The sequence below is a fragment of the Dromiciops gliroides genome, chromosome 4, assembly GCF_019393635.1.
Source record: "Dromiciops gliroides isolate mDroGli1 chromosome 4, mDroGli1.pri, whole genome shotgun sequence".
Classification (NCBI taxonomy): Eukaryota; Metazoa; Chordata; class Mammalia; order Microbiotheria; family Microbiotheriidae; genus Dromiciops; species Dromiciops gliroides.
In genome coordinates this window covers 225627020-225646097 of record NC_057864.1, presented here as the reverse complement: position 1 = coordinate 225646097, position 19078 = coordinate 225627020, and the positions used below count along the sequence as shown (strand labels likewise).

The window sequence follows — 19078 nt, the reverse complement described above, 5'->3', positions numbered from 1 at the left end:
AAGCCAACAAATATTTATTAAGCATTTACCATGTGAAAGACATTGTGCTAAATACTGGGATACAAAGGAAAGACAAAAACAGCCTCTATCCTCAAGGAGCTCACATTCTATTAAAGAGTTTATGGTCTGATACAGAGATGAAACATGCATATGAAATGCTTTTGTTATTTACAAAAGTTATATAAATACATGCAAAATGGAATGAATATATGTATAAGTATGGAAGATGAATGGAATGATGACAATTTGGGAGGGGAAGAGAAGGGAGAGATTAATCTGGAGGAACTCAGTTTTGAGTTAGGTCTTTGAAGGACAAGTCACAATCTCTTTGGGTCTCCATTTTGTCATCTGTAAAACATGAAGGTTAGACTAGATGTACTTTTTTTTTTAGATGTACTCTTATGTTCCTTTCAGTTCTATATCTATGATCATTTGATCATGTAAGTAACAGCCATGAATTGATAGAAAGGAGAGGAAGGGCATTTCAGGAAGGGGGTGAATCATGTATGCATAGACAGAGGAAGGAATAAAGCAAAATAGTGGTAAGACATGTAAAACACTTTGCTTTGACTAAAGTGAAAGGATAACATTTGGGAGTGTGGGAGAAATTAAGCTATTTGAATTTAGTTCTGCAGTCAAGTTCCTACATTAAAGTCTTCCTCTGAAGCCTCATCATGACATGGTGGTAACCCTGTATTCTCAGAGGCTGTACCAGTAGAGGCAAAGTCCAAATTGGCAAGGTGTGAAGTATCAGCCAAATCATCCCCAAATCTGGCCAAGTTTAAAGAGGCTTATTACCAGGTTGACTAGAAGGTGATGAATTTTTTGGCCTTGGTAAATCTTTTAGATTGTTTATTGGGGTTTTTTTGTTTTTGATTTTTTGTGAGGCAATTGGGGTTAAGTGACTTGCCCAGGGTCACACATCTAGTAAGTGTTAAGTGTCTGAGGCCGGATTTGAACTCAGGTACTCCTGACTCCAGGGCCAGTGCTTTCTCCACTGCACCACCTAGCTGCCCCTAGATTGTTTATTAATTAAGCCATAGAAGAATTGTGTTTTGGCAGGTGGAAGGAAGAAGTAGTCATAAAAACAAATTAAAAAAACCTGGAACAATTGTAAAATTATCTTTAGAATATGTTTTATCAGTTCCTGAAGGTGTGGGAACTTCCTCCATGAATACTGAGCAGAACTCCAAACTTTCTCATCCTGTTCAATTGTTGTCCATGCTGACAGTTCCCCTTTCTCTCTTAAATTAGTACATTGTCCCATTGCTTTATCTGCTTGGGTTCAACTCTGTTACCACAGACTACCTCGTCAACCCAATCCCTAATTTTGGAGTTTTTCTCAACTTTGTGACTTTTTGTTTCCTTTTAAAAAATTTAGTTATTTAGTCTTCTTCCTATCTTCTCTTCTTTCCTTTCCTCTCATTTAAGCAATAAGTTCAAAATGCCCCTTCCTTTTCTTTCTGCTAATCTCTTTTGTTTGTTAGTTTTTTCTTTTATTCTTTTCCCTAAGAATTTCTTTATCTCATTATCATTAATTCTCTTACCTTCCTATTTTGAATCTTTATTCTTTGATTCATGGTCAATGTATTTATCTATCCTTTTAAAAAATCTCTTTGTGTTTCTCATGGATTTAACACTTCTTGAAGAACTAAGTTTGAGTTCTCTCTTCCACCTCATCTCTGTTGTTTTTGTGGATCTTGCCTCATCAACCATTTTACTAGTTTTGTTTTGTTTACTCTTATAAGTATTAATTCATGATGAAAGCAATGAGGACAAAACCATTTCCCCTTGGTTGTAATTATGCTGCATTTCAAATAGTATGGTCCAGTTGTACACCCTGACTTTCCAATCTTATCTCTGCAAGCATGTTTTACCACCTGTCTGTGTGCCAGTTGTCCCAAGGATCTCTGAGTTCCTTTTGTTTTTTTACATAGACATTTTAGTCATTTTATTTGCATAATTTCAAATTGCTTTCCAAAATAGTAATACCATTTCATAACTCCACCAACAAAATATTAGTGTACCCCTCTCTCCACAACCCTTCTAACATTGTTGCCATTTTTTGGTCATCTTTGCCAATTTGAAGGTTATGAGGTGGAATCTCAGGGTTGTTTTGTTTTTATTTCCCTTATTATTAGTAATTTGGAATATTTTGGGGGGTGGTTGTGAATATTTGGTGGTTCTTTTGAGAACTGGTTGTTCATATCCATTGATTATCTATTGGGCGAATGGCTATTAGTCACATATATTTATTAATTGTTGCTATATCTTGGATATCAAACTCTTATCAGAGAAATCTGATACAAAGCTTTTTTTCCCCTGATTTGGCCACTTACCTTCTTATCCCAGGTACATTAATGTTGTCTGTGCAAAGGATTTTTAGTTTAAGTAATCAGTTATTTAAAAAAATCTTTTGTAATTGAAAAATATATGGAATGCTTCATCAATTTTCATATCATCCTTGTGCAGGGGCCATGCTAATCTCTGTATCTTTCCAATTTTAGTATATGTGTTGCTAAAGCAAGCTCTCTGAGTTCCTTTCTTTTTTTTTTTTGGAGGGCAATGGGGGTTAAGTGACTTGCCCAAGGTCACATAGCTAGTAAGTGTCAAGTGTCTGAGGCTGGATTGAACTCAGGTTCTCCTGAATCCAGGGCAGGTGCTTTATCCACTGTGCCACCTAGCTGCCCCAAGTTCCTTTCTTTTGATGATAATGTACAATGAAGCACAATACTTTCTCCGAAGTCATCTCCCTGTATATTGACTTTCCCCAGATTAGACCCATTGTAAGGTCCCCATTTCCTTTTCCTCCATGGGAGCAATCTTCTATGAAACTCCTGCTCCCTAATGAATTGAAACCTTCCCCTTTCTTTCTTTCTTTCTTTCTTTCTTTCTTTCTTTCTTTCTTTCTTTCTTTCTTTCTTTCTTTCTTTCTTTCTTTCTTTCTTTCTTTTACTTTTATTCATTCATTTATCTATTCATCCATTTATCTATCTATTTATTTGTTAATTTATTTATAGCAGGACAATGAGGGTTAAATGACTTGCCCAGGGTCACATAGTCCATTTCTTATCTTTCTCTTTTTTTAAACCACCTCTCTCATTTTCCTGTAGCCTCTATTCTTTTTTTTTCTCTCAGAGCAATGAGGGTTATTTGCCCAGGCTCACACAGCTAGTAAGTGTCAAGTGTATGAGGTCGGATTTGAACTCAGGTCCTCCTGAATCCGGGGCTGGTGCTTTATCCACTGTGCCACTTAGCTGCCCCTCAGATACAATTATTCTGAGCAGTTTTTGACTTTTTCTTATAATTCTCGATAAGGAATAGAAAGAAGTCATGCCAGACTAAGGTCCATTTAGTTTACTGTCCATTTGACAGGTTGCCAAGACCAAAACGAGTTTTTCCTCAGTAGAATGTAAGCTTCTTGAGACCACTAACTTTTTTTTTTTCTATCCTCATTGTCTAGCATAATACCTAGCATGTAACAAGCACAAAAAAAATGCTTGTTGATTGATTGGTGCTCAGCCTTCAGGTTTAAGCCCTTCTGCACTTAGCTAGGCTTGTCTGTAGACAACAAATACATTCAATTGCCAGGCTTATACTTACAACTTTTCCTTCTTGGTAGAACTTGCCAGAATTTGAATCAAACAAGAATCTACTTTGACAACCCAATGTTACCTCCATGCCTCAGGAGGAGTAGGACTTAGGATATTAATGAAGAAAAAAGTTTAACAAATAAACGTTAAAAAGCATCAAATAGGAACCAAGACTATAAAAAGGGTTAAATGAGGGGGGTGGAATAGCTAATAGCCAAGGTCTCTTCTGGTGTTCATATTTTATGGTTCTATGACTCCTTGGGCCTAAAGTAGAAAAGAAGTACAAATTGTAGTAGGTTCAATATTTATTAGGATAGAAATATAAGACCTACCAAAAATAAAGTAATATGATGAAAATACTATAAGATCTACTTGGCATGGATATATAGTGGATTGGATATAGAGGATAGATTGTAACAGTGAGTTTTGCTGTTTACTCCTGGGTAATTATAAACAAGTCACCTCACCTCTTTAGGCCTTACTTCTTTTTTTTTTTTTTTTTGGTAAAATTAGGACATTGGACTAGATTATCTTTAAGATTTTTCCTAGCACTAAATCCTATTATCTCATAAGATTTGTGTGCTTGGGTCTTTCAGTCCAGTGCCTCTACATAGTGACTTGTGAGCATTCTGGATGTGAACATGACAAAGACTTAAAAAATATGTAGATATACACACCCATACATATAGTTTATGAAAATGCCCAATGGTTAGGATCCTTGACATGGTAACTGTTTTTTACCAAGGTCTCTAGGACCTTAAGCTGTTGGGCTGTTTTACAAAAAAAATTAAAAAAAAATTAATTCTTTTTGCTTACCTGAAAGGTGAGTTGGGTGATGTAAGTCAGCTTGTCACATTCAAAAAGCCCCCGGGTCGTGTACTGATACACAGAGAAGGTAATATTATCAATCAAACTGGCTACTCTCTGTTGGAGGTTCTCATTTGGATCAGTTCTCTGTACAGCTTTTTGGAAGACAGTGCTGAATGCCTAAAGGGGATAGAGTTGGGGCAGAGAGGTTAGCTTCAAAATGTGATCATGTGTAAAAAAAAAAAAGGCATCAATAAAACATTAACAAAAACTGCAAACAATTTTCTTGCTCCAAAAAGATTTTCCTAATCTGCCCTTTTCAGAAGATATACAGGGGTAATTAACACACATGCCTGGCAGGAATTACTATATATTGTAGGCAATCATCTGACTGATTGACTAACTGATGATTTCAAGTAAAAACCTACAGCTCTGATCAATGTAGAATGAAAGGAAATGTCTGGTAACAAAAATTCAGCTAAAACTTAATTCTATTCAAAACTACATCAAAGAAGTGTGCTAGGCACTAAGTAGGATACAAAGATATTTGTAAGATAAGACAAAAGATTTTGTAAGGTAAGAATTGTCCCTGATCTCAAAGAGATTAACATCTAGTAGGGAAGCAAATACATACACACACACACAATTATAATTCCAGTGTCATATACACACAATTATAATACCAGTGATAGTGTACTAAGTATAATAGAAATACAAATAGAGACCTATAACAATTAAGAAGAGGGAGAGATAGAGAAGGATTTTCAGAAGGAAATCAGAATAGGGGCAGAGAAATTAATGCAAAGAGCAGAGACAATGATGCTAAGCTATAACAGAATAAGCCAGAAACAGATACAAAATCCAGATATGATGAGAAATGTTTCCCTTAAAAGTGTATTAGAAGGGGGCAGCTAGGTGGCACAGTGGATAAAGCACTGGCTTTGGATTCAGGGGACCTGAGTTCAAATCCAGCATCACATTTGTCACTTATTAGCTGTGTGACCCTGGGCAAGCCACTTAACCCTCATTGCCTTGCAAAACAAACAAACAAACAAAAAAGCATATTAGAAAAACCAAGGTTCTAGCTAATGTGGGAATGTTTTCCATGACTACTCATGTATAATTTATTTTGAATTGCTTGAGTTCTTGTGGGTGGGGGGTTGGAAAGGAGGAAGGAAGAGAAGTTGGAACACAAAGTTTTAAAGAATTGATGTCAAAATTTGTTTTTACATATATTTTGGAAAATAAAATTCTATCCAGAAGGAAAAAAAAAAGAAAAACCAAGGTTATATTAAGCAGTACTTGACAATAGTTTAAATTTAAGATGAGAAAACATTTTTAACCTGGTTAGGCTGAAGAGAGAGTAGAAGATTAATTCATGCTTATGTTAACATTTTTAAAGATACTATAATCTTCACGTTTATTATTGGGATATAAAATATAATATCATTGAATTAAGTTAAGAGCTATAAAGAAATTGAATCCAACAGCCTCATTTTGTAGATGGGGAAACTGAGGAACAGAGAACAGAAGTGATAGGCTGAGGATCACACAACTAACAAATTCAGATGGGTAGAATCTGAATGCCTGTCTTGCCCTTCATCACGTTGAGCTACTTCTAAGCAAAACTGAGAAATAGTCATTATTAGAGTGAACCTTTTTGATTTCAGAAGTATGTTCAAATAATGTCTTGCAATTTCACACTCAGTCATTGCTTTCATATGTTAACTCCTCTTATCAAACATAGGAAATTACATGAATGCATTGCTAGTTTTGGGAATAGAAGTATAAACAAAAGTGTGATGACTTTTCATTTCCAGTTTGATATTTAAGTGTTATATAAACACTTAAGCAAATCTAATAGCACCAAAACTCTGGGTGGGAAGGAACCTCAGACTCTAACTGGTCCAATATATATTTGAACAGGAATTCTGACCAAACAGTTATCTAGCCTCCTCTTGAAGAACTCTAGGGAGGGTCCATGACAAACAAACAAACAAAACAAAAACTAAGTTGTTCTGTTTTAGAAACTTTCTTGGCCAGATATTCACTTGCTCTTACCTATTGTGAGAGTGAAGTGGGGGATGGATTTAACTGATCAAATTGATTGTGAGGCATTCCAAAGAATTACAAGAATCATTGACTCAGTTTCCTAATTTTTATTAAAAGACTGTGAGGCCACAGGGAGAATCACCCAAAGGAGACAGGTGTCTTGAATGGGAAGATGGAAATGGTTATATTAATAATAAGAAAAGTAGGTTATCTCTTCATTATCTTAATCTCCTCCTTATGGGAGGTTCACATCCTAATTTGGACTTCCTGGGGTCCTAAGACGTCCTCCAAGGTGGGTACCTTTTTCCCTTGGGGTGTGTTTTTGGTGTTTAAACATCATAAGGTGAATCTTGGTCCTTCTGCACATGTTCCTAAAGACATGTTTAAACTTGTCAGAGACTGAGGGTCTCTCTGTCTCTTTACTTTAAGATGTGGTTTCTAGGGCAGATAGGTGGCACAGTGGATAGAGCACCAGCCCTGGATTCAGGAGTACCTGAGATCAAATTCAGCCTCAGACACCTAACACTTACTAGCTGTGTGACCCTGGGCAAGTCACTTAACCCCAATTGCCTCATGGGCGGGGGGGGGGGGGGCAAAAATGATGTGGTTTCTAGATGAGGTTTCTGTTTCCTGTCAACTAGGATTATTAATAGCTATTAATGGTTTATGGTCCCTGGTTACTGTCTCCTTAGGCTTCTGTTGATAGTATTGGTTGATACTGTTGATAAGATCTCAAACCTTAGTTTCTCTGTTAACCCTTCTAGATACTATTGATAACTCAAGTTGGTTATCAGTTAAGCCTACTGTTGATTAGAGCTCAGATCTTAGGTTATTTGTTAACCCTTTTCAGCCTCCTCCATCAAGAGGAGCCTGCTCCTTTTCTCAACTGAACTCCTTGAAAAAATGATTATATTTCTTCTCTTTTTGCTTGCAATATGGCTTGGTTGGAGGTCTCGGTGGTCTTCCTCTTTCTTTTTTTTTTTTTAATGTATAAGGTATTTTATTTTTTCCGTTACATGTAAAGATAGTTCTCAGCTTTTGTTTATACAAGCTTTACAATTTCAGATTTTTCTCCCTCCCTCCCCTCTCTCCCCCCTCCCCTAGACAGCAGGTAATCTGATATAGGTTATATCTATATATCTCTATACATATAGATATAGATATAGATATATACACACATATATATACACATAATAACATTAATCCTATTTCTGCATTAATCCTGTTACAAGAGAAAAAATCAGAGCAGTGATGCAAAACCTCAAAATAGAAAAAAAAAACAACAGCACCCAAAACAAAAGAAATAATATGGTTCAATCAGCATCTATACTCCACAGTTCTTTCTTTCTTTTTTTTTCCCTGGATTTGGAGATCCTCTTCTATCATGAGTTCTCTGGAACTCTTCTGTACCATTGCATTGGTGAGAAGAATATAGTCGATCACAGTAGGTCAACACTCAATGTTGATGATACTGTGTACAATGTTCTTCTGGTTCTGCTCATCTCACTCATCATCAGCTCACATAAGACCCTCCAGGTTTCTCTGAACTCTTCCTGCTCATCATTTCTTACAGCACAATAGTATTCCATTGTATTCATATACCACAACTTGTCCAGCCATTCCCCAATTGATGGGCACCCCCTCAACTTCCAATTCCTTGCTACCACGTAAAGAGCAGCTATAAATATTTTTGTACATGTGGGTCCCTTTCCCCCTTCCATGATTTCTTTGGGCAAAAGACCTAAAAGTGGAATTGCTGGGTCAAAGGGTATGCACAGCTTTATTGCCCTTTGGGCATAATTCCAAATTGCTCTCCAGAATGGTTGGATCAGCTCACAGCTCCACCAACAATGCATTAGTGTTCCAATTTTCCCACAGCCTCTCCAACATTTATTATCTTCCTTTTTTGTCATTTTAGCCAATCTGATAGGTGTCAGGTGGTACCTCAGAGTTGTTTTAATTTGCATCTCTGCTAACTATTTTTCTATATCTCTTTTGCCCTTTGCTGCTAAACTCCCTAAAGAGGCTATCTATAATAGGTGCCTCTACTTTCTTTACTCTCACTCTCTTCTTAGCCATTTACAAGCTGATTTCTGATCTTAACATTCCATTAAACCTGCTCTCTCCAAAGTTACTAATGATCTTTTAGTTGCCAAATTCATTGGCCTTTTCTTTATGCTCATTCTCCTTAAGTTCTCTGTAACCTTTGATGTCATTGATCACTCCTTTATTCATACTCTCCTTTTTCTAGGTTTTCAGGACAACAGTCTCTCCTGGTTCTATTTTTACTTATCTAACTGCTCTTTCTCTGTTTCCTTTGTTGCATCTTTGTCCAGATCATGTCCTCTATCCATAAGGGTCCACCAGGGTTCTATCCTGGTTCCTCTTTTCTTCTCCCTGTATACTACTTCACTTGATGATTTCACCAGCTCCCATGAATTTAATGATCATCTTTGTCCTGATGATTCTCAGATATACCTTTCCTGTCCCAATCTCTCTGTTGACCTCCAATATCACATCTTTTTTTTGATACAATTTTCTTTTTATTCCATAAAAGTATTTTCTTATTTTCCAGCTACATGTAGAGATAGTTTTCAATATTTGTTTCCATAAGATTGCTAGTTTCAAATTTTTCTCCCTCCTTCCCCTTGACAGCAAGCAATCTGATATAGGTTGTATATGTACAATCACATTAAACATATTTCTGCATTAGTCATGCTATGAAAGAAGAATCAGAGCAAAAAGGAAAAACCTCAAAAAAGAAAAGCAAAAAAATAGAAATAGTATGGTTCAATCTGCATCTAGATTCCATAGTTCTTTTTTTTTCTGGATTTGGAGAACATTTTCCATCATGAGCTCTTTGGAACTATCTTGGATCATTGTATTGCTGAGAAGAGTCAAGTTTATCACAGTTGGTCAACACACAATGTTGTTGATATAGTGTACAATGTTCTTCTGGTTCTGCTTATCTCACTCAGCATCAGTTCATGTAAGTCCTTCCAGGTTTCTCTGAACTGCTCCTGCACATCATTTCTTACAGTACAATACTATTCCATTACATTCATATACCACAACTTGTTCAGCTATTCCCCAATTGATGGGAATCCCCTCAATTTCCAATTCCTTGCCACCATAAGAAGAGCAGCTATAAATATTTTTGTACATTTGTGTCCTTTTACCTTTTTTATGATCTCCTTGGGGAAAAGACCTAATAGTGGTATTGTTGGGTCAAAAGGTATGCACAGCTTTATAGCTTTTTGGGCATAGTTCCAAATTGCTCTCCAGAATGGTTGGATCAGTTCACAGCTCCACCAACAATGCATTAGTATTCCAATTTTTCCACCACTTTTCCAACATTTATTATTTTCCTTTTTTGTCATATTAGCCAATCTGATAGGTGTCAGGTGGTACCTCAAAGTTGCATTTGCATTTCTCTAATCAATAGTGTCCAATCTCACATCTTCAACTGTCTTTCAGAATCTCAAACTGGATGTCCAATAGACATCTTAAACTCAATATATCCAAAACAGAACCCATTATCTTTCCTCCTAAACCCTCTGTCTTCTACCTTCCCCATTACTGTAGAAGGTAACAATATCCTTCCAGTCCCTCAAGCTCATAATTTAGGAGTCATCTTGGATTCCTATCTCTCACTCTCCAACCCCTCCAATACTGAATCTGTTATAATGGCCCATTGATTTTGCCTCTATAACATCTTTTACCCACGCCCCCTTCTCTCCCTTGACACTGCAAGCAATCTAGTGCAGGCTCTCATCACTTCAGGCCTGTATTACTAGAATAGTCTCTTGGTGGATCTGTGTGTCTTAAATTTTTCCCAACTCTAATCTGTTCTCCATTTAGCCACTAACATGTTAAAGAATGCGCCCAATCATGTTGCACACCGTCCCCATCTGCCCTCTTCCCCCAAATAAACTCCATTAGCTTTCTACTACCTCCAGGATAAATAAAATATGATATCCTCTATTTTGCCTTCTATAACCCATTTCCTCCCTGCCTTTCCATTATTCTTATGCTTTGCTTACCAATATATACTCTTCAATCCAGTGACACTGGTCTTTTGGATGTTCTATGAAAAGGACACTCCATCTTTATCTGTTACTCTGCACGTTTTCTCTGACTGTTTCCTATGCTTGGAATGCCTTGGCTTCCTTTAAGTTTCAACTAAAATTCCACTTTCATCAAGACCTCATAATTCCAGTGTTTTCTCTCTTTTAATTATTTCCTATTTATCTTGCTTTTTTGTATTTGTATGTAGTCACTTTGTATATATTTGTTTATGGGTTGTCTCCCCCATTATATTGTAAGCTCCTTAAGGCAGGGATTACCTCTTGCCTCTTTTTGTTTCCCCAATGCTTAACACAGTGCCTGCCACATAGTGGGTCATTAATAAATATTTATTGATTGATTGTCTTGTATACTATCTAAGTTTTCTGACAGTGAACTCTTGGTTTTCTTCCTATCTGTTTGACCACTCCTTCTTGGTTTCCTTTGCTGGCTCTTCATTCGTGTCATGCACACTAAAAAATGTGTTCCTTATGGTTCAATCATAGGTCCTTTTTTAAAAACAAACAAACAACCAAACTCTTATTTAGTGACACCATTAGTTGTTCTGGGTCCAATTGCCTGGGTTCAATCTCTTTGCAGATAATTCCTAGATTTATATATCCAGTCATAGTTTCTCTTGAGTTTCAAGCCTGCATCAACTTTTTCTTCTTTCCTTTCTTTCTTCCTTCATTTCTTCCTTCCTTTTTTCCTTTCTTGTTTTCTTGCTTTCTTTTTGGGAGGTAGTTGGAGTTTTGACTTGCCCAGGGTCACACAGCTAGTGTCTGAGGCTGGATTGGGACTCAGGTCCTCTTGACTCCAAGGCTGGTACTCTATCCACTGTGCTACTTTACTGCTGCCAACAACTTTGTCTTGGATATCCTTAGCTGGATGTTCCATAGGAATCTCAAACTCAACATGTATAAAATATAACCCACTATGTTATGCAACAAACCCACCTTTCTTCCAAACTTAACTAGAGAGTCATCATTATTACTCATATTGCAATCTCAGTGTCATTCTCTGACTCCTCATTCTTACTCACCCCAACATGTTGCTAAATCTTGTCATCTCTCTCTCATCATCTTGTGTATATGTGTGTCTCTAGTCATATAGTCACCATTCCTTGTACAAGCTCTCTCTCTTACCTAGACTATTACAATAACTTTTGAATTTCCTTAGTTTCATTGCCTTGAATCTTTTCCCATTCCAATTCCCATTATATTCAGTTGACAAAGCAGAAGTCTGATCATGTTATCCTTCTTTACAACCTGGTCCCTTCTTTCCTTTCCAATCTTGTCACACTTTACTCCCCTTTATTCCCTCTACAATCCAACTACACTGACCAACTTGATGCTACTTGAAGAGTATACTGCATCTCAGTTCTGTACCTTTGCTCTAGCTGCCCCCATTTTTGGAATGCTATCCCTCCTTACCTTCTTTTTTGGCTTCACTTCAAGACTCAGCTCAGATTCAGACTTCTATAGGAGGCCTTGTCTGATTCTTCTAGCTGCTGTCTCAGGCTATATTCTTTCTATTCTGTATATAACAGGGACTGTGGGATCTTGGAGTCTGTCCCAAACTCCTAACATGTAGGTGCCCTGTTTCTCTGTGTTCCCCTACCATGTGGGTGGCCTCTTTTGATTAGCTACATAAGTTGTAATAGGCTGTATCTTTCAAAACTACCCGACTGGGACAGCCCTCTCTCTCCTACATGATCTTTCTAGCTGTGCCTAGAGGATAAAAATCACACACAGTTCACTCACAGTTCAAGATCCAAGAACTGAACTGGGAAGGTATCTCCCTTCCCTTGCTTCTCTATTACTCTGGCTCCAATAAATGGGCCTAGGAGGAGTGTGAGGGTGTTTGTTTCTGTTTTGTTTAATTTGACCTCAGTTTCAGGTGTTGGTGGTGATCCCTGCTGGACAACAGTTTGAACCATGGAGATCTTGGAGCCAGGATTCCAGGGACAATGGCATTTGTCCCAAGCCTGGCAGAGTTCCCTAGAAAAGCCAGGATGCCTAGGATTTGAGCCTGAAGAGGGGTGGGATTTGGTGTTGAAGATGGAACTGCCCTCTAGAGAAACTGAGCTAAGCTATGAATTTAATGCCTTTCTCCCCTCCAGAGGATGAGGTGGCATGGGGGCAGGAGGATTAAGTCCTATATATTGAGGAATAAGTTGTTTGTATATTTTCATATTTTTGAAGAAAAAATTAGTAAAAGTTAATTTGACTGTGAGTGGCTAAATGAAACAGGTGGGCAGGGGACCTCCCCTACAGTTGGAGGAGCTAGAACAACTAATGGATGCTGGAATAATTTACAGAGAGCTTAGAGACCTTCAAATCTCCTTAAGGGAACCAGAGAACCCTGTGGGAAAGGTGAAGTATAATATACCTGGCCTTCAGGCAGAGGGATGCTCAGGGTGATATCTTGTAGATGTACCTCAAATATGAGCTGATTGAGAGCAGGATTGAAGATTAAGTTATTTTCTGCTCTTGACCCAAGCAAGGTAGGGAGAGGGTAGATAATAGGCGAGAAGACCACACCTCAAGCTATCCCTAGTGACATGATGTAGCTCAGAAAGATTTAGACTGTGGTCTTTTCTGTTTAAGGGGAAATGAGGAGCGTTCAGCCAAGTGTCTTCCAAGTGATGCTTAGTGGCATGTATGTATAGAAATACATGATTAATATCATAATAGTATATGCTTATGATTTATAAATAAGTCAATATGCATATTTAGGGTCCTTGGTGTTCATTTTAAGGATTTGCAGCAGATAATCACTAAAATGGACAATCCTAGTAAACTGTCCTCTAGTGCAGAACTTAAAAAAAATAATAATGACTCAGAGAATGCTGAATAATAAAAAAAATTTCCAGACCATCAATCTAGGCTAGATCTCTCCATCTCAAGGATAGTATGAGAAAAAATTTGTCTCTTTTGTATTCGTTTCCCTCCCCTCCGCTCAGTTTTTCTTCTTTATGCCTATTTCCTTGCTTAGTCTAATAAGCACTCAAAAACATTTATTAAATTAACATGTAAGTCAATATCATTCTCTGGCTACTTAGTGCTGTAAATTCTGCTCATACACAACCCCAAGAAGGTGGGGGTTCTCAGCAGGGAATTAAAAGTGAAATAGCTTGGTGTTCATTTTAAGGATTTGAGCAGATAATCACTAAAATGGACAATCCTAGTAAACTGTCCTCTAGTGCAGAACTTTAAAAAAATAATAATGACTCAGAGAATGTTGAAGAGAAGAGGTGCAATAAGAAATCACCTTGAGAGAAAACTGATACATGGGATGGATTTTACTGAGGTCATTCATGATGAAGTAGAGCAAGGAGGCACGTGCTGCCACTGGACGGTAATGTTCTCTGGCATCATTAATTTTTACTTCTGTTATCTTGGCCTCCTGGACCTGTCAAAAAATTAAAAAGCATTTGTTTTATTTAGAATATTGCTCTTCTTTCTCAAATAAAGCCTTCCATACAAATAAACTGTAGAGTACTAACTTGCCTGGAGAAAAAGAAGTTTTAGGGAAGTATTTCACAAGAATCACCCATGTCCTCCAAATATTTCCTCCATGCATAAAAATTAATATAACTTATTTTAAAACATTAATAAAAGTATTAATATTTTCATAAACTGAACACATAAAATAACATATAAAGCATCCATCAGAAGCCATAAACTGTTACAAAAATGTCCCTTTTACTTTTTGTCTGTTCATCTCTATATATTTATGGGATTTTTGGGGGGGTGGGCTCCAGTAATTCAATCAGTCTGAGGGAGCTTTCTGTGTGGACATTCCCTCCATCAGTGCAGATCAGCAACTCTCAGGCAGTTTATAAACTTGGATAATTTCTGGGGACACTGAGAGGTGAGACTTGTCCATAGTCACAATTTTTTTTTTCTTGTTTTGTTGTTTAGTTGTGTCTAGTGATTCATGATCCCATGGATCATAGCATGCTAAGCCCTTCTATTCTCTACTATCTCAAAGTCTATTTAAGTTCATGTTCTTTGTTTCCATACTATTTATCCATCTCATTCTCTGCTGTCCCCTTTTCCTTTTGCCTTCAATTTCCCCCAACATTAGGATCTTTTCCAATGAGTCTTGTCTTCCTGTTATGTGACCAAAGTATTTCAGCTTCAGCTTCAGTATTTGGCCTTTCAGAGAATAGTCTGAATTAATTCATTTAAGTATTAGCTGATTCAATTTCCTTGCTGTCCAAGGAACTCTCAAAAGTCTTCTCCAGCACCACAATTTGAAAGCATGGATTCTGCAGTGCTCAGCTTTCCTTATAGTCCAACTCTCACAGCCATACATTGCTAATGGGAAAACCATAGCTTTGATTATACAGAACTCTGTCAGGAAGGTGATGTCTCTTCTTGCCATAGCTTTCCAACTGTAACGATTGGAATGACGCCACCTTCTGGAGACTTACTGTAGAAGAGTTCCGCCCATGAGAAGGTCTTTGAGGGCAAGACCAGGAGTCTTTTCTTTGGCATCAGGAAGTGACGTCTGCTTGTGGGAGGAAGAAGGAAGAGACGGGGGCTCTGTCTCCGGCTCTTTCCTGGGGACGCTAGAAATGCGCTCTCCCTTTAATAGATAGGAATCTAGGCCTTTCTTTTCTTTTCTTTTTTTTTTTAGTGAGGCAATTGGGGTTAAGTGACTTGCCCAGGGTCACACAGCTAGTAAGTGTTAAGTGTCTGAGGCCGGACCTGAACTCAGGTACTCCTGACTCCAGGGCCGGTGCTCTATCCACTGCGCCACCTAGCTGCCCTCTTTCTTTTTCTCTTTACCAAATTCTTATTCTCCTTAATAAATGCTTAAAAGTCTAACTCTTGCTAAAGCTTATAATTTACTGGTGACCACTCATTAAATATTTTAGACAGTTTAGCTAGAATTTTAGCCCTTAACACTTCCAAGGAGCAAGTGTCTTTTAATTTCATGGCTACAGTCTTCTAAGTGATGCCTTGTGGCATATATGTATATATAAATACATAATACATCATCTGCAGTGGTCTTTGAGCCCAAGAATAGAAAATGTGACATGGTTTTCATTTCTTGTCCCACTATTTGCCAAGAAGTAATGGGACCATTTGCTAAGATCTTAGTCTTTTTTGATCTTAAGCTTTACGCCAGCTTTTACACTCTCCTCTTTCACCCTCATCAAGACACTTCTTGTTTCCCCTTCACTTTCTGCCATAAGAGGGTATCATTTGCATATCTGAGATTGTTGATATTTTTCTTTACAAACTTAATTCCAGCTTTTGATTCACCCAGCCTGGCATTTTGCATGATGTACTCTGCATATAAGTTAAATAAATAAGTTAACAAGAAACTGCATTACTCCTTTTCTGATCTTAAAATCAATCAGTTGTTCCATGTAGCCAGAGAATGATGTTGACTTACAAGTTCATTTAATAAATTTTTTGTGTGTGTGTGTGAGGCAATTGGGGTTAAGTGATTTGCCCAGGGTCATACAGCTAGTAAATGTCAAATGTCTGAGGCCAGATCTGAACTCAGGTCCTCCTGACTCCAGGGCCGGTGCTCTATCCACTGAGTCACCTAACTGCCCCTAATAAATGTTTTAAAGAGCCTACTAGAGTAAGGAAGGAAATATGTACAAAGAAAAACTAGTAAAAAAATGAACAGAACCCCTTTTCTCTTGGGTAAAGGAAATGAGGAGATTTCAGTCAAATGTCTTCCAAGTGATGCCTAGTGGCATGTGTGTTTACAAATACATAATTAATATCATAATGGCATATGATAATAATTTACAAGTAAGTCAACATACATATTTAGGGATTTGTCTTTTTTTTTTTAAATTGATAGGGATGAATAATCAAAAAGGTTTCCAGACCATTAACTTAGACTAGAACTCTCCATCTCAAGGACAGTATGAAAAAAAAATTGTGCTTCTTGGCTCACATACAGTTTCCTCAGGAGACCAGTAAGATGATATGACACTCCCATCTCTTTGAGGACTTGCCACATTTTGTTGTGATCTGCACAGTCAAAGGCTTTAGTGTAGTCACTGAAGCAGAAGTAGATGTTTTTCTGGAATTCCCTTACTTTCTCCATAATCCAGCGAATGTTAGCAATTTTGTCTCTAATTCCTCTGCCTATTTAAAAACCACCCTGCTTTTCTGATAATTCTCAGTTCCATATTCCTGGAGCCTCACTTGTAGAATTGTTTTTTTGGGGGGCAGGGCAATGAGGGTTAAGTGACTTTGCCTAAGGTCACACAGCTAGTAAGTGTCAAGGGTCTGAGGCAGGATTTGAACTCAGGTCCTCCTGAATCCAGGGCTAATGCTTTATCCACTGTGCCACCTAGCTGCCCCCCTCACTTGCAGAATCTTAAGCACAACTTTGCTGGGATGTGAAAAGAGTACAATTGTTTGGTAATTTGAACATTCCTTGGCACTGTCCTTTTTTAAAAAAAACCTTTCTTTTTAAAAAATATTTTCTTTCCCTCCAATTACATATAAAAAGTTTTTCACATTCATTTAAATTCTTTTGAATTCTAAATTCTCTTCCTCCCCTCTCCTTTCTGTGAAATGGTAAGCAATTTGATATAGGTCATACAAGTGTAATCATGCAAAACATATTTCCATATTAGTCATGTGAAAGAAAACACAGACAAAAAACCCAGAAAAAAATAAAGTGGAAAATAGTATGCTTTGATCTCCATTCAGACTCCATCAATTCTTTGTATGCAGATAGCATTTTTCATAATGAGTCCTTTGGAATTGTCTTGGATCATTGTAATACTGAGAATAGCTAAGTCATAGTTGATCATTGTATAATATTGCTATTACTGTGTACAATGTTCTCCTGGTTCTACTCATCTCACTTTGCATTAGTTTTTGTAAGTCTTTTCATGTTTTTGCAAAATAATCCTGCCCATCATTTCTTATAGCACAATAGTATTCCATTATAATCATAAACAACTTATTCAGCCATTCCCCACTTGATGGGCATTCCCTCAGTTTTCAATTCTTTGACACCCACAAAAGAACTGTTATAAATATGCTTGTATAAATGGGTCCTTTCCTGTGCATACCCTTTGACCCAGTAATACCACCACTAGGTCTGTATCCCAAAGAGATCATAGAAAAGGGAAAAGGATGCACATGTACAAAAACATTTATAGCAGCTCTCTTTGTGGTGGCAAAGAATTGGAAATCAAGGGAATGCCCATAAACTGGCACATGGCTGAACAAGTTGTGGTATATGAATGTAATGGAATACTATTGTGCTGTAAAAAATGATGAGCAGGCAGATTTCAGAAAAACCTGGAAAGACTTAAGTGGACTGATGCTGAGTGAAGGGAGCAGAACCAGGAAAACATTGTACACAGTAAGAACGTTGTGTGATGATCAACTGTGATAGACATGGCTCTTCTTAGCAGTGCAGTGATCTAAGACAATTCCAAAGAACTCATGATGGAAAATGTTCGCCACATCCAGAAAAAAGGACTGTGGTTCTGAATGCATATTGAACCATACCATTTCTACTTTTTGGGTGCTTTTTTTTGAGGTTTTCCCCTCGTGTTCTGATTCTTCTTTCACAACGTGACTAATGCAGAAATATGTTTAATGTGATTGTACATATATAACCTATATCAGATTGTTTTCTGTCTTGGGGGGGAGGGAAAGGAGGAAGGGAGAAAAATTTGGAACTAAAATCTTATGAAAACACATGTTGAAAACTATCTTTACATGTAAATGAAAATAATACTTTTATGATCCAAACAAAACAAAACAAAAAACCCAAATAGGTCCTTTCCCCCTTTAAAAATATCTCTTTGTGGTACAGAGCCTGTAGTGGTATTTTTGCATTAAAGGATATGTTTATAGTATCTTCCAGTTTTCCCAGCAGTTTTTGTCAAATAGCAAATACTTGTCCCAAAAGCTTGGGTTTTGGGGTTTATCAAACAGTAGATTGCTATAGTCATTTACTACTGTGTCTCGTGTACCTAATAAAATGTATATATCTTGTTTGTACATAGTTGTATGTACATCACTGGACATGCACTTCATAGTTCAATAATTCAATTCAACCCACATATATTAAACACAGAAGATGCGGTGGGCCCTGAGCTAGATATTGGGGGAGATAACCAAGATCAGATAAAATAAGGTCCCTATTCTGATAAAGCATCCAGTCTAATGGGGGAAATGATTTATAGGTAAATAAGTATGATGCAAAACAACGAATATAATTGTCCTTGAACAGTATAAGTAAAGTGTTAGGTGTATTCTGAGGGTTGAAAGCTCATTATTACTTGAAATGGATTAGGAAAGTTTTCATGAAGAAGGTGGCATTTAAGTTGTATTTTAAAGGATGGGTAGATTTTAATACTCCTTAAAGTTGAAGGAAACATAAGCATGAGACAGAAAAACCATGGACACAATTTACTAAATGTGCAAAAAGAATAAACAGCTCAGTTGCTATGAGCCTGTCTGGATACAGAATCTATTTAGCCACCTCAACCTTTAAAAAAATTAGTCTGGGCATGGTAGCACAGTTCTGTGGTCTGGGGGAGGCTGAGACTA

The 19078-nt window shown here is 37.3% G+C and overlaps 1 protein-coding gene and 1 pseudogene across 1 annotated transcript in view; both read right to left on the bottom strand.

Annotated features, from left to right (window-relative positions):
- Nucleotides 1-19078, bottom strand: part of DNAH9 (dynein axonemal heavy chain 9) — a 455137-nt gene that overhangs the window by 69572 nt on the left and 366487 nt on the right. Inside the window, exons 57-58 of the mRNA XM_044002519.1 lie at nt 13791-13931; nt 4410-4580 (exon numbers count right to left, since the gene is read on the bottom strand). Of these exons, the coding sequence (XP_043858454.1) occupies nt 4410-4580; nt 13791-13931 (312 nt within the window). The remainder of the gene's footprint in view (nt 1-4409; nt 4581-13790; nt 13932-19078) is intronic.
- On the bottom strand, nt 2428-2527 carry LOC122726968 (annotated as a pseudogene).